The 13,614-nt window shown below is 36.4% G+C and overlaps 1 protein-coding gene across 3 annotated transcripts in view; it reads left to right on the forward strand.

Annotated features, from left to right (window-relative positions):
- The first annotated feature begins 253 nt into the window (after positions 1–253).
- Positions 254–13,614, forward strand: part of LOC145674929 (ankyrin repeat and IBR domain-containing protein 1-like) — a 124,356-nt gene continuing 110,995 nt past the window's right edge. For 2 of the 3 annotated variants that reach the window (XM_081745187.1, XM_081745201.1), the window contains exons 1-2: positions 254–593; positions 8,582–8,799. In XM_081745187.1, the coding sequence (XP_081601313.1) occupies positions 8,734–8,799 (66 nt within the window). In that variant the 5' untranslated portion in view covers positions 254–593; positions 8,582–8,733. Of the gene's footprint in view, positions 594–622; positions 727–8,581; positions 8,800–13,614 lie in introns of those variants that run through there. The other variant, XM_081745195.1, reaches the window with a different exon arrangement.

Consider the following 13,614-nt stretch of genomic DNA (forward strand, 5'->3'; position numbering starts at 1 on the left):
TTTAATTATTTTACATTTAAAAATACCCCCTAATTCTAATAACGCCATTCACGTCATGTTCCCCCCTTATGGACACTCCTGCCTGAACTAAAATTGAAGTTCTAGAAATTTACTACAATTTCCGGTTTCACTGTTGTTTCCTAGAGAACAGAAAACGGTAATAATTGGATAACTTTTTAAATATAAATTTAACGTTTCAAAATAGTTTCAATCGCTTCCTAATCACCCTATAGAAACCGGGGCTGCACACCTGGTTAGAATGTTGTACCTCTGTGATTTAAAGCGTATCATCTTTCTCAATGTGATACTGAAGTGTTCTCTTTTACCAAAATTTTCTAGATTGGACAGGGAATTTTACCAGCTTAAGGGAAATTATGCGATCAGGAGGGAAATTTTATCGATAATTCTTGTGGTTGTGTCTGCTCTGAAGGCTTTGTGCAAATGCTACTGTGCTAGACGTTAAAGGCATGAGATCGATTACTGGCAGTGGTGTTGAAATGGGAAGGAAAGTGTATATTATTTAAGCATGAAAGATGTTCGTAAATAAAATTAGGTGAACAATGAAGGCTCAACATCTCGAAAGCTATATGGGTGTAAGTATATATTTATTGTAAATTATAATATTAGCGCCATTTTGGACACTCTCGAGTCGATTGTGGGAGAGCTCATATTGCAAGCAATTTAAGAAGGATGTGTGTGTGCTAGCAGCTGATTGTTGTTCCGAGTGTGAGTTCATAACTATAGTGTATAATAAATGTTTTGTTGCTATGTATTACATATCCATATAATTTGGTGATACTGTAGTTATAATTTCGGTTGCTGATAATTTCAAGTTATCCATTCAACCATCTGAAACCGAAGTAGACAGTCTACATTTCCTCAAAACATTATGGCCCGCGCGGTGTTTCTGGTACCTGTCAAATTTCCAATAAATATACCTTGATAATATTTTATAAAAATTGTGCGTGCTAATACGTTATAAAGTTTCTCAGACGGTTTATGAGCGTCGTTTAATATAGATAGTGCTTGAAAAATTAGAATTTGTGTTACTACCTTAGATACAAATGTAAACAATAGAGCATTAGTAAGGATTACAAGGTTATGTTCCGTGGTTCCTATTAAACTCGAAAATACGTAGGTGTAGCATGTTGATTGCAATGTGCAAATTTACAATAATATGAAAATTCAAATAAATTTTACTTCACTTTCCAATTAAAAGGGAGTTACCGTGGCCCCGTATTTTGAAACTTTTTTTTGGGTTTAAAATGCAATTTTGATGAGCTGTGTCCAGTGGTACCACTTGAGATTTTTGGAGACAAACGCTTCAAGGTCAAATTATGGGTCCAAAATAAAAAGTGCAACCATTTGCGCAATGCGAACCAGTGACTTGTTGGGATAAAATGGGTGTCGTTCGATTCTTATTCACATGTACATGAATAATTGATATGCCATTTGGCATTATTGCTGTATCGCAGGACTGCACTAAGATCGGAAAAAACCGGAATAATATAGTTTATCTTCCAAAATACTAGGTTGTGATCCTGGCATACTTAGTAGTGATTATTGTTCGAAATGGTGTGGGCGAAAAGAAAAAGTGCATGAAACACGTACCAACTTGTCTTAGGTGGCCACTAAAAAGCACGAGTGCTATGTAACCGAGTCAGGACGAGAGCGCAGCGGCGGGCCCAAGCGGTAGTGAAGATCTGCCTCCATAAGGACCAGGCGCGTGAACGACGGTGGGTATAAACATAAATCACGGTAGAGGAAAACCACGTCATAAAACGCATGGCTTATGTGTTGCACAGCTTTGGAGGAATACTAAATGCCATCCAAAAAACTAACAAAATGTACTAAATTAGGTTAGATTAGATTGTTTGGTTAGATGTTCCTATTTTTTGTTTGATTCCTACTTTCTCTAGTTTCAATTCGTTTCTACCCTTACGACAAAGTGTTCGCCTGTTTAATAGACCATGCCTTTCTCACGATTTCAACAACTGACACTCCTTACTTTTGGACAACTCGATAAAACTCCAACACGATATGTGACAATCTTGTCATTTACGTAACATTTCCACATTGCCTTTCCCATAAATCATAAGTATACCTCTCCGCCAAATAGTTCCTTCCACCTCCACATATAGTACCGCTTACATAATCAAAAACAACACAACAATATTTTCTTAACTTCAAGTATTTCCTCATTTGACTTACACTGACTCTTCCCCACAAACCAAATTAAATTCTCCATTCATCTGGTTAATTTACTAAAAATGATCCGGCGATACAACAGTTAACCCTGTCATTTTCCCGGAAATTCCATTTTGATCCGGATAATCAACGAAAATCCAAGATCCAAAATTGCAGATGTTTGCTAATTTTCAGAAAAATGGAATATCAGTTATTCATGTACGTGTGAATACGAATCGAAGACACCCATTTCGTGCCAGTTGATCACAGGTGCAAATTGCCCCAAATCCCAGATTTTCAGGGTCAAACTAGAATTTTCGGGAAAATAGCATATTAATTATTAATGTACGTGTGAATAGTAATCAAATAACACCCATTTTGTCCCAGTCGGTCACTGGTAGAGGTCTGCTCGGGCTCGGGTCGAGACCGCGAGCTTAGTAAGATTCCGACCATAAATTTTTTAAATATCCAACCCTATTTCTCGGGACTCTTCGGGCCTAACTTTGTAAATATACGTACAACGATATTTATTCGATCATTCTTTCTGGAGAACTTTTAAAGCACATCTAAATTTCTAACTTAAGACGCGTACACTAAAAATCTATCGTGCAATTGAGAGAAAATCTAACTGTGTAGTGGAGAGAGAAAGTAAAAGTAACAGAAATAAATATGCTTAGCTTGCCTGTGAGTGAAACTACTGTTTCTTGCACTGAATTAAAGGAACGAAAACATTCAGTTCAAGTTACTTTGCTTTTTTTTCTTCAAGATGATGTCTATTTTTTTTATTTATTATTATTTGTGTTAATAATATCGGTAGCATTTCTTTCACAAATTCTGCACGAAAAATATAGCATTCCTATTTTCACTTGTAAAGAGAGGACTCTAACGTTGCCGAAACTAAATAGCAACAATTGCACTTATTCCCCACTTCAACAGTTCTAGAAAAAGAAAAATAGATTATTTAGTGAGCATGAGGGGAAAAAGGAAAGCTGCTTTGAGGACTGAGTTCAGTACACATCCATTTGCAAAGAATTTGCACACATTGACATTCTGCTATAAATATTTAGAGGATTCATGTCTCCATTTCATGAGAATTTATATGAATGAAATGAAGTGAAATATTTAGTTTAACGTCCCACGATTATAGATTGAGGCTAAGGGAGATGGAGTTTATATAAATGATCATTTTCTTTAGTGAATTTATGTAGTTAGTAAGTGTGAACTTCACTTTATCATATCTTTCTTATGGAGTACTACTTGGTAAAGAACACAGTTCCATTTCGTATTTGTACCAAATCAAGTAACTATTTCTTTAGTGGGTCTTACAAATTTATGTCCCCATAAAATGGATTGCATCCAAAATTTGGTTCACATGCAACTTTCGTTTCATTGGTTTCCGCACTATATTTCTGTATTTCCTCTATTTCAGCAGCATACACGTCGTAGGTTAGTTAATACGACAGTGTTTGAAACACTGTCATATGATGTCCTATTGCCTCTGTGGCATCAATAGGCAAACTCACATAGCCCAGAATTTAACTTCGTTTCTCTTACTAATTAATCACCATACACTGATGGCCTTTATTACCTGTTTTGGTACTCTCATACTGATTCTGTTCATTTCTCTGTAAATTCTGTATTTCGGGGCCGCCATCTGAGGCAATTAAACCAACATAATATATAGCTTTCCTACATTGTGTAGAAATACTCCTGCGGTGAAAATTCATGTCAGGTCTAGTTCGTAACTTTCTATTCAGAGGTGGATGTTTACGAAAGTAGTTCGGTACTGTTGGTGTGTTACGTTATTATTTTAAAATTGTTAAACATAGACAGGTATTTATTATAATAGTAATGTTATTATTTCGTCTGTGTTAGGGGGGCTTGCCTCCCTTCAATATTTATACCACTTTATATTCAGTCTTGCCTTGACCTCAATGTCTGCTGTTTTCCTTGTATTTTGTGGGAATGTACTTCACGAAAATAACATTTTACTAGTTTGCCTTTTTGTTAACTTGTTCGGTTAAAAGAATTTAATTGTTAAGATTAGCCCGATGGCAAAACTTGCTTTGTCTTTCTGCGATGAGCTTTCGTAAGTCAAAAATTTTCTGCAGGAATACCAGATCAAAAAAATTAAGATGATACCATCATGTTTTTATTACAGTGTTAAATGAAGCATGGTAAACAGTTTTCAGCGGTGTCCCTAGTTCGAGTTAAGAGGCGGATCTAGAAGGTAAAAAGTTCAAAATTTGGGGGGGGGGCCTAGACTCCCCGGCCCCGGGCTAGATCCGCCACTGTTCGAATTACGACCTCTGAAGTCACTTTTTTTTTTTTAAGTTTTGCTAAAAGAAAAAATGCGCTTTACGAGACGAAAAAGAAAAAGTTCAAACTATATTTATACGAGTCTGAAATCTTCTAAAATCTTTGTTTTACGTCCCATGGTTATCCCGACCAGTATGTATGCGAGTCGTACGAGTATTTGACATCTACACATAGCAGGCATGTTTTCATACTTTCCTGTTGGCTATTTTTTTTCCTGTGGCAATTTTTCTGCACAGGCGTGGCAAATTTTCTGCGATCACATCGCGGATCGCAGCATGTTCTGCTATGGAGAAGGTTAGTTTAGTTTTTATTCATTGAATTATATTATTTCCGTCACTCTACAGAGAATGCTTTGATCCCAAGTTAATACATACTTATAATTGGTATTTTGTCTTGGTTGAGAGTGACTTGTTATTGTTTCAGGGATCGAAATCTTTTTGAGGGGTTTATATTCAATATGAGCACATACTGTACTAAAATGTTGAACATCATCTCTAGAATTAAGTAACATTTACAGAAAAGTAGTGATGTCGGGGGAGGGGGGGACTCTAGACATCTAGGGCTTAAATCCTGTGTAAGGCCCTGCTGCTCTGAATTGTCATAAACTTCTCTTCAAATATATAAGACATAAAATGTAATTAATAAATGTATAACATAGAATAAAATATAAACAGAATATGTATGTAATTATAACTAAGAAGTACAAATTTAAAAAATAAAAGTGAAGGACAGGTATTTTAAAAAGTCATACTTGAATGAAAAAAATATAATTTTAAAATCATTTCCTATTTATGCATGGCTAAAAAAAAAAAATAGGGCGTTCGTTTGGAGTGCCACTATTCATCTCTTCGAACGCAGAAAGAATTCGACACCGATATCTCATATTCTATTACTTTTACATATCACTCCTTCCCCTCCTAGGAATGGTTTCACTGTCTTACACCCTCGCTTCACAGTATATTTTTCAGATGGAAATTTATGCGTATACTAAATTTGTTTGAAATTCGTCCAGGAGTCCATGTGTATCGTACGGTCCACTGTACGTATTTTTCTGAGTCAAATGTTTCTGAAGCTATATAATTACAGTAACAATCCAATATTGTATTACCGCCCGACTGTCGTAGTTGTGCAAAACTTCATCTTGATATGTCGTAGGGGAATGAGTTAAGGTTGTAAGATTTAATATCAAAGTTGAAACAACGCAAGTTAAAAGGATGTAATAACAAATTTCATATTTGAAAATAATTTCGGGTTAAACTAGCTGCGGCTACATTTAATTCAAACTTCAGCTTCTGGAATGCACAGTATGAACGTAGCTAATAGAAATAAAAACGATAAGAGTGGTCGGGATTCGAACCTAGGACAGTCCACGTAGAAGTCTCTTAAATTAACCATTCATCTAACAGGCAATGACGTAAATACGCTATTTATTAAAGTTATGGGTTCGCACCCAAGTGATACTCTTATGGGTATTTCCACTTTTTTCTTAAGACGTTATTTTCAAAAGTCTAACATGTTTAGGACGATTTCATTTTCTACTAGAGCTTCGTGATCAAGATCGTTCCATCAAATATAACTCAAACAGTAGTAACAAACTTCTACTGCCTTAAAAAGTATTCCTGAACAAGGGGAAGTTCATTATGCACCGTGTAACTGAGCTACAAGAGGTCTACGTTCAGTGTAACAGGCGCACCCACCGTGTCAACTTTTGGAATATTCCATTCTATTAGTTTCTCAGTGTAGCTAAAGGAAAAGTATATGAATGACTGCGTAGAGTTCTCCGTGGCTGAATGGATAGTCATGGTTCAATAGCTAAGAGGTTCATGATTCGAAACCTGTCTCGGAAGTTAATTTTTTTTTTTTTAATTCTTAATTCCCCAGATCTTAGTATCTTTCTCCCTCTTCGCAATCGTCGGATGCTCTAGAAAGAGTTCATCTTAATTCGATAACTGCCTAATGTGATCCTCGCAGTTCGGAGTCTCTTCTTCTGTTTCACACAATCACAAATTTCGTCCTAATATTGATGTTGTCCTATCGGTTTATAACCAGTTCTAAAGTTGCATTTTCTGTCTCGATATTTGAATCTCTCTCTCAATGTCATCCACTATGAACGCACATGGCTTTGAATCAACCTTCGACTTTTGAAACCAAATGTAAGCGCTCTAGCAATGTGCTATCGTAACTCTATCGGTTTGTTGCTTAAAGTAGCCTCATTTTAGATTTTGTTCGGGGGGGGGGGGGGGGGGAATTTGCCAACATAAGTGTTTCACTTTTAATATCAATGGTTTACTATACATTTGATCACACAATATGTGTTTATCAGCCTCTAGGGAAGGGGAAATTACATCCTTCTGTCCTGCCTAAATCAGACCCCTGGAACATTTGCTTGCAATTACTGGAAAACAAAATTAAATTAATCATTGAATTGCACTCATTTCTGTCAGTAGTTTTTAGAGCTTTTCGCCCGCGTTACAAACTCTGGGAAGCACAAAACAACTGCCGTGATTGACAATTTTCAGATTTCACAAGGAGTATCTTCCTAGATTGATGTGATATGCAGTCTTTGAAGAAGGGAAAGAATGCAAATAACGGCGTTTATGAAGCTATGGGAACATTTTGTTACTTTTTTATTCAGGCTCTAAAACGGTGTTTCAGAGCTATAAAGCTTATAAACATGGTTTTCCATTTGCCTGGAAAGAGTATATTAGGTCTCACAGACTGCTTTAAACAAGGAGAGGAGGAGGACGACGACGAGTTGAATTGATACCAGGAGCAATTAGTGGATCGAGACTTGTGTTTCTGAATGCAAAGCACACGGCGCTCGAGTTTGTTAGTAATTGGACTTTTTGTAAATACTTTAATTTTATCAATCTGTACATGCATTATGGGGCTCCTGCGCACTTCATTGCGAATGTTTGCCGGTGGTTGAACAACTTTCCAAGACGTTGGATCAGGAGTGGCGGTACAGTGCATTGGCCTGCCCGATCTCGGGACCTGAATTCGGTAGATTTTTATCTGTTGGGTATACATGAAAAGTGTGGTGTATACTACTGCTATCAACGATGTCACACTTGGAACATCGTGTCCATAACACGTGTGCAACTGTTCGCCATGACCCAGGTATCTTCGAACAGAGTCGTCAATCCATAATCCGGCCTTGTCATGCATGAACATCTTTTGTGATGTGTCCGACAACGTACGTTTGTCTTTCTCTACACGTCGATATCTACCGGTTCGAAATTAACTGTTCCCACGCTTTCGGCTCTCGCTAATTCTGCCAATATAATCAATACTATAATTTCATAAGACCTATTTTGTTTTGTTTATCTTGGTGTCAGAAATCGCCTCTGACGTTTGTTTCATTAAGTTATACCTTATACCTAGGTATGTATATCCAAATTTATCTTTGTATTGAAAGTTACTAGTGAGAAAAATTTGGTTTTACTGCAATTTTGTACTTCATTTTATATTTACTAATTTCTCTTCTACTTACCAACATTTCATTTCTTCACTGAAGCTTTATGTTAATTTATCATTAAAAGGATGCAGGTTTTAAGTGATGTATTTAGAGTTTTTACAAGAAAGAGTTTCTCAAAGACAAAAGAGTAGACAGAAAACCTGAAAAAGCCCAATTCATTAATTGAAGTTCAACATTACTTTTATCACCGTGGCTGTATTAGACTAGATTAATGTAGAGTGTGCAAACGTTGTCCACTTGACCACCAAGAAATAATCTCGAAACTTGAGTTTATGTTTATCCGATCTCATAATAACATTGGTAATCTCTAGTGACAAAAATTCAGGGTTGAGACGGAGAGACAACGTGCCATCATGTCATTAAGGGACATACATTGTTAATTGCTAAACATTAAAACTTATTTTAGAAGAATACTCGATTATTCTTTTCATGTATATCGTTTATTGAATGTTTTGATGTTGTGTAAACATACTCAGCCGTAAATCATACATTTCTGCTTAAAATAGGTAAATTTGACATAGTGATGTGTGAAGCGAATAATTTATTTTTGAAGAGCGAGTGTTATTCCTATTGTGATTTTTTATTTCTTTCTTTCAGGAAATTCTAAGATGATGGTAAACAACATTCCAATGAGAACATTGCTACGAACATTGCGGTTTATACATCACACTAGAGGATACAGGATTTCTTGACGAATACTCTGAACGAAAGGGCAATTACAGTACTTTATTTTTCATTTGCAACCCACCATGGGGAGTGCTTCTTCAAAATTCAAAAAATATCTTCAACATGGAGATGAGTTCGCTGCAATGCAGGTAAGTTGTAGTTTCTGTTGTATGAGATAGTTCACTGGTAACACTACCGAACAAGTGTTTAATTGAATTTTGAATTAAATGTACTAGAATTTGCAAGAGATGCACTTAAAAAAAAAGTTGCGTGTATATATTTATACCAAGAAGCCTTTTCTTGCAGAAATCGTTAGAAATTGACGAAGTATTGATTCAACTTTCCTCACCGCTGTTTATGTATACATTTACCTCCCCCCTTTTTTTTTCTTTCTTGTGGAACCTTCTTCAGTGCGATAAGGAACAAAATGATTTTAATATAAAAAGGTTTTAAAATTTAGGATACTTTGCTGCAAATCAGATGTTTGTGAAGAATTAACCAACGTATCAGTGAGTCATGAAATATTTCTTAGAATTTGTTCTTGTAGCCTGAAGTTTTGAATTGGAAACAAATACAAATTAGTTTTGAAACTCGACGTAACAGCCTACAACATGTGCTACTACATGCATCATATCCCGACAACATATCACTATCTGCGACGATTGTACAAATAGTAGAGTGCGAACCATCAAAACTGAAAATAGAAAAGACTCTTGACTTAAAAATAAACCGATTAGTTGATAATTGATTGCCATATAATTTAAATCCCAGTAATAGTGGCAAAAATTTAGAAATTACGCAAAAGTAGCACTTAGACAACTGACTGACTGACACCTTTTCGAGGTGAATTTCAACCATTATATGAATATGAATTTAATTTTATGTATTTCCTCTAGCTCATTTTAGACGTTCGGAAACAGGAAAATTTCAGTGGGAAAGATCTTCCTTGTGACTATATAGTTAGTAGTTTTCATCAGGGATGGTAAAATCTGAAGGTATTCGCACTTCAACAACTTCTGTGACATCATCAGCGTTTTCATCTTGAGAAAGTGTGGCCGTCCCTGTGTTTTCTTCTATTATAGTTGGGTGTCTTGCTCTCATGTAGTACCATAGACCACCAGTGCTGTTTCCATTCTGTGGAGAATGCCCCACGACCGGGGCAGGCTCACCGCGTAGTGACGGATGAAAACAGTATTATAGTGGAAGAGCTTATAAAGATAACAGGCATAGTATTCTGAAGGAAATAGTCACAATTTTGAACATTAGTGTTAGTTTAGCGCACAATATTATCCAGAACATGCTTCAGTTCAATAAAATGTATGCAAGATGGATGTCACCTTGCTTGACAGCTGAATTGAAAGACTGTCACGTCGAAGGTAAGTCATTTCTGGAAAGAATCGTTAGGTTGATGAGACCTGGGTTCATACCGCCAACCAGAAACAAGAAGATCGAATGACCAGAAGCAAGGAATGACACCATGCCTTATCACCGAAACCTAAAAAATTCTGCTCTCAACCATCAGCGGGAAAATCATGTTCATTCTCCTCTGAAATGCAAAGGGGATCATTTTGGAACATTACATGGAGAGATGGCAACAATAACCAGCACTTCTTATTTATATCCGCTCACAAACCAACTTTGCCCTGCAATTCGGAATAAACGACGAGAACTTCTGACTTCAGGTGTATTCTTGCACCATGACAACGCTCGATCCGTTTGACAGTTGAAACTATACAGGATTTGGAATTGGATGCCCCCACACCCACCTTATTCACTAGACCTCTTTAGTAACTACAATGTGTTTGGACCGCTCAAAGAAGCGTTGGGATCCAAGAATTTCAGAAGTGGTGAAAACCGCGGTACACGAATAGCTGCAGTCACGATCAAGAGACTTTTTTAAACGTGGTATCCATACACTTCCGAAGCGTTGGAATACTTCATTGAACGTTAGGGAGACTACGTTGAAAAATGATAGGTATGCTTTTTCTTAATTGTTGTGATATTTATACTGTAGCACTTTTAAGATTTTCATTTGAATCACCTTCGTAAATGACCTCTCATGCCCCGTAATAGGTACCGTGATTCTCTTGGATGGCCACCTGTATCAAGTGATGCACCATACTCACTAAGTTTTCTGGACTGGCCTTCCATATCACTCGATGTAACATGTGTATTAAGTCCTTGTCCTGAGTAGCTTCTTTGATGTGTAATGTAAACATCCTTTTGTACAGCAAATCCTCTTATGTCGTATATTAGTACATGGGTGTTTTGTTCCGAGTCATATTGGCATAGCTGGTCGGGCGAAAATCGGTGCCCATGAAGGAAGAGAGCTTCTTCTCCCTATACCCAGCATGGATCTGTGCTCGTTATTCGTACTCAGTTGGACCACTGTTTGACAGCTCGAATGGGACCAAGCTATAACAATAAATTATATGCACTAGACCAGCAGCTCAAGATGATCTCGACAGAAGGAACGAATTGTAACTCGACTTCGCATTAGACAATCACACTTAACATATGACTTTCTACTTCGTGGGGAAGATCTATCATTTTGTGCAGCATGTGGAGCTGGACAAAGTATTCAACATCGGCTTGTGGATTGCCTTCATCATGCTCAGCTCCGAGCTGACCTTGGCCTATCAGCAGACTTAACAACTCTTTTCGGAAGTGACCACCGAACGATCTCTTAAGTTTTTTCATGTTTCTTCGTCACCTCTGTCTTACCCGCATTGTGATTGTCCAAATGTCTGTACTTATTTCTTGCTTCCTTTTATATTAACCGTGAAAGAAAGAATAAAGACTACTAATGTTTTCTTCGCTCGGTTTCAAAACAACGAACTGAATGAAATGATTGCCCAAATAAAACCCGCCGTGCTCAATTGTTAAATGCTCACCTCTAACGCGTAGGGTCCCTGGTTCGATCCCAACTTGCGCCAAGTGGGCTTTGTGATAGATGAACACCGTGTGTATGTTGTTTTTCAGTTCTCTCGTTTGCTTTTACTTTCGTTATTCTACCATCATCGTCCATCTCATCATTACCGTTTCCGTTAGCCTCGGTGCATAATCGTGCGATGTTAAACTAAAAAGAATAAAGAAACATCGAAGAAGCGATGAGTAAGATTTTTTCACATAACAGAATATTACGTAACGTATTTCATTTTAATGGTGCTAAAATTAGTTATTCCTATCATTAAGACAGGTGTTCTATCGATCTATAATTTTTATAGGTTCTATAAACCATCTCTCCTTGAGTCTGTTTTTCAGTTAAATTTGGATATCAAGTGAAAGTAAGCAGGGCCGGTCGTCTGTAGAACCTCTATCTATCTATCTATCTATCTATATATATATATATATATATATATATATATATATAATATAATTTTCATTTCATTTCAAATGTTTAATACAGATTTTGCAGTCAGAATGGATGGAAATCAAAATGTGCTCTTAAATAGTGCGTGAAAGTTAATATACTAAACATATATAAGGTACATTTCATTGTAAAATTATATATACGTAAATCTACAACTAGCAATGTTATACATCATATCTGAAAAGGACATAATCATAATACTACTTGTTTAGTGACCTCCGAAATTTTGAATAGTTTTTAAAATAAAATCTAAAATTACGTTATCAGTTCCCACATTACCTAACACTGAAGGCCCCCGGAAATGTTGAAGTTGTTAAAAGAAACCCTAAAATTACGGTTTAGTTTCCCCATTGCCGAAAACTTTCCGGGGGAGTACCCCCATACCCTCCCCGAAATAAAATCCGCTACGCCACTATGCATATATTAAATATAGTAAATATCTATAGTATTACCGAATTTCATACTAATCTATTAAATACGACAGTGTATCAGCAAGCCAATCTAACAAGTTTTGGCATGTATTTCGAATAATTTAACACTTTTTCGAAAATATAGGTGATGTAACTGACCCCTTTCCCCACCCTTCGGGCAGTCATGCGTACAACAATAATTATACTTTTTAAGATGTGATTTAAAAATTTAGCAAAAGCTATCAACAATCCTTATATTGTTGGAAATATAAGTGAATGACGTCTTAAATGCGTCATAATAACTATAAATACTTGTCAGTTAGGCCTTACACGAATTGATTTTCGGAAGTTATTTTGCAATTTGAGGTCAAAATAATAGGCCCTATTTGAAATGTGCGTTAATATGATAGGGCTCATAGCGAGTCACTTTTTTTCAAGTTGGTTACAGTCAACTTACTTTTGTGGGAGGTAAAGTGACTTTTTCATGTAATTTATGTTTTGCATTGGCAGTTTTCTAAGAAAAATGTTATAAAAATAAATGGAAAAAGGCAGAAACTTGTTACTCATTACTCTTCTGAAAGCTTTAGTACTTGTTGCCACATGTGAAACAGTCAGCTTTATTCTCACTTCAGCTTTTATTCTTTCTAAAGCACAGTGAATGGTTGGTAGATGCTTAAGCTCTCAAGGTGGGGTTGAGAAATCTTCTGTGTCTATTCTTTCTTCTATCATAATAGTCTTATAGTTTTCTCTCGTAATAGTTAACGCTCCGCTCAACGTTGTGTATGTGTGGTTCATGTTCGTCTTGTGTTATGCTTCTTGTATGTTCTTCTTAAGAATAGGTGATGATTTGAATATTTCATGCCGTTGAGAACTCTCAGTGCTAAGTTAAATATAATGTCTGGGATGAAGAAATTCGGAAATAGGCCAGAACTGGTTCCACCTACTCAGAAGCTTCTTACACCTGCTAAGTCTGCTTACCGTAATTACAAAGCATACTTAGAAAACCTAGAAAGGAGGAAGCTCAAAAAAAAAAAAAAAAGTAAAGAAGAAAAGATTAAACAAAACAACAAAGAGAGAGGCGATGGAGAAATTGATAAAGGAAAAAAAGGGCCATGATAATATTTTGGTCACTTTTTTGTGTGCTTTTGGTCACTTTATCGTGTGCTTTTGGTCACTTTTCA

Source organism: Thermobia domestica, chromosome 2, assembly GCF_964235325.1.
Source record: "Thermobia domestica chromosome 2, izTheDome1.hap1.1, whole genome shotgun sequence".
In the NCBI taxonomy this organism is placed as follows: domain Eukaryota; kingdom Metazoa; phylum Arthropoda; class Insecta; order Zygentoma; family Lepismatidae; genus Thermobia; species Thermobia domestica.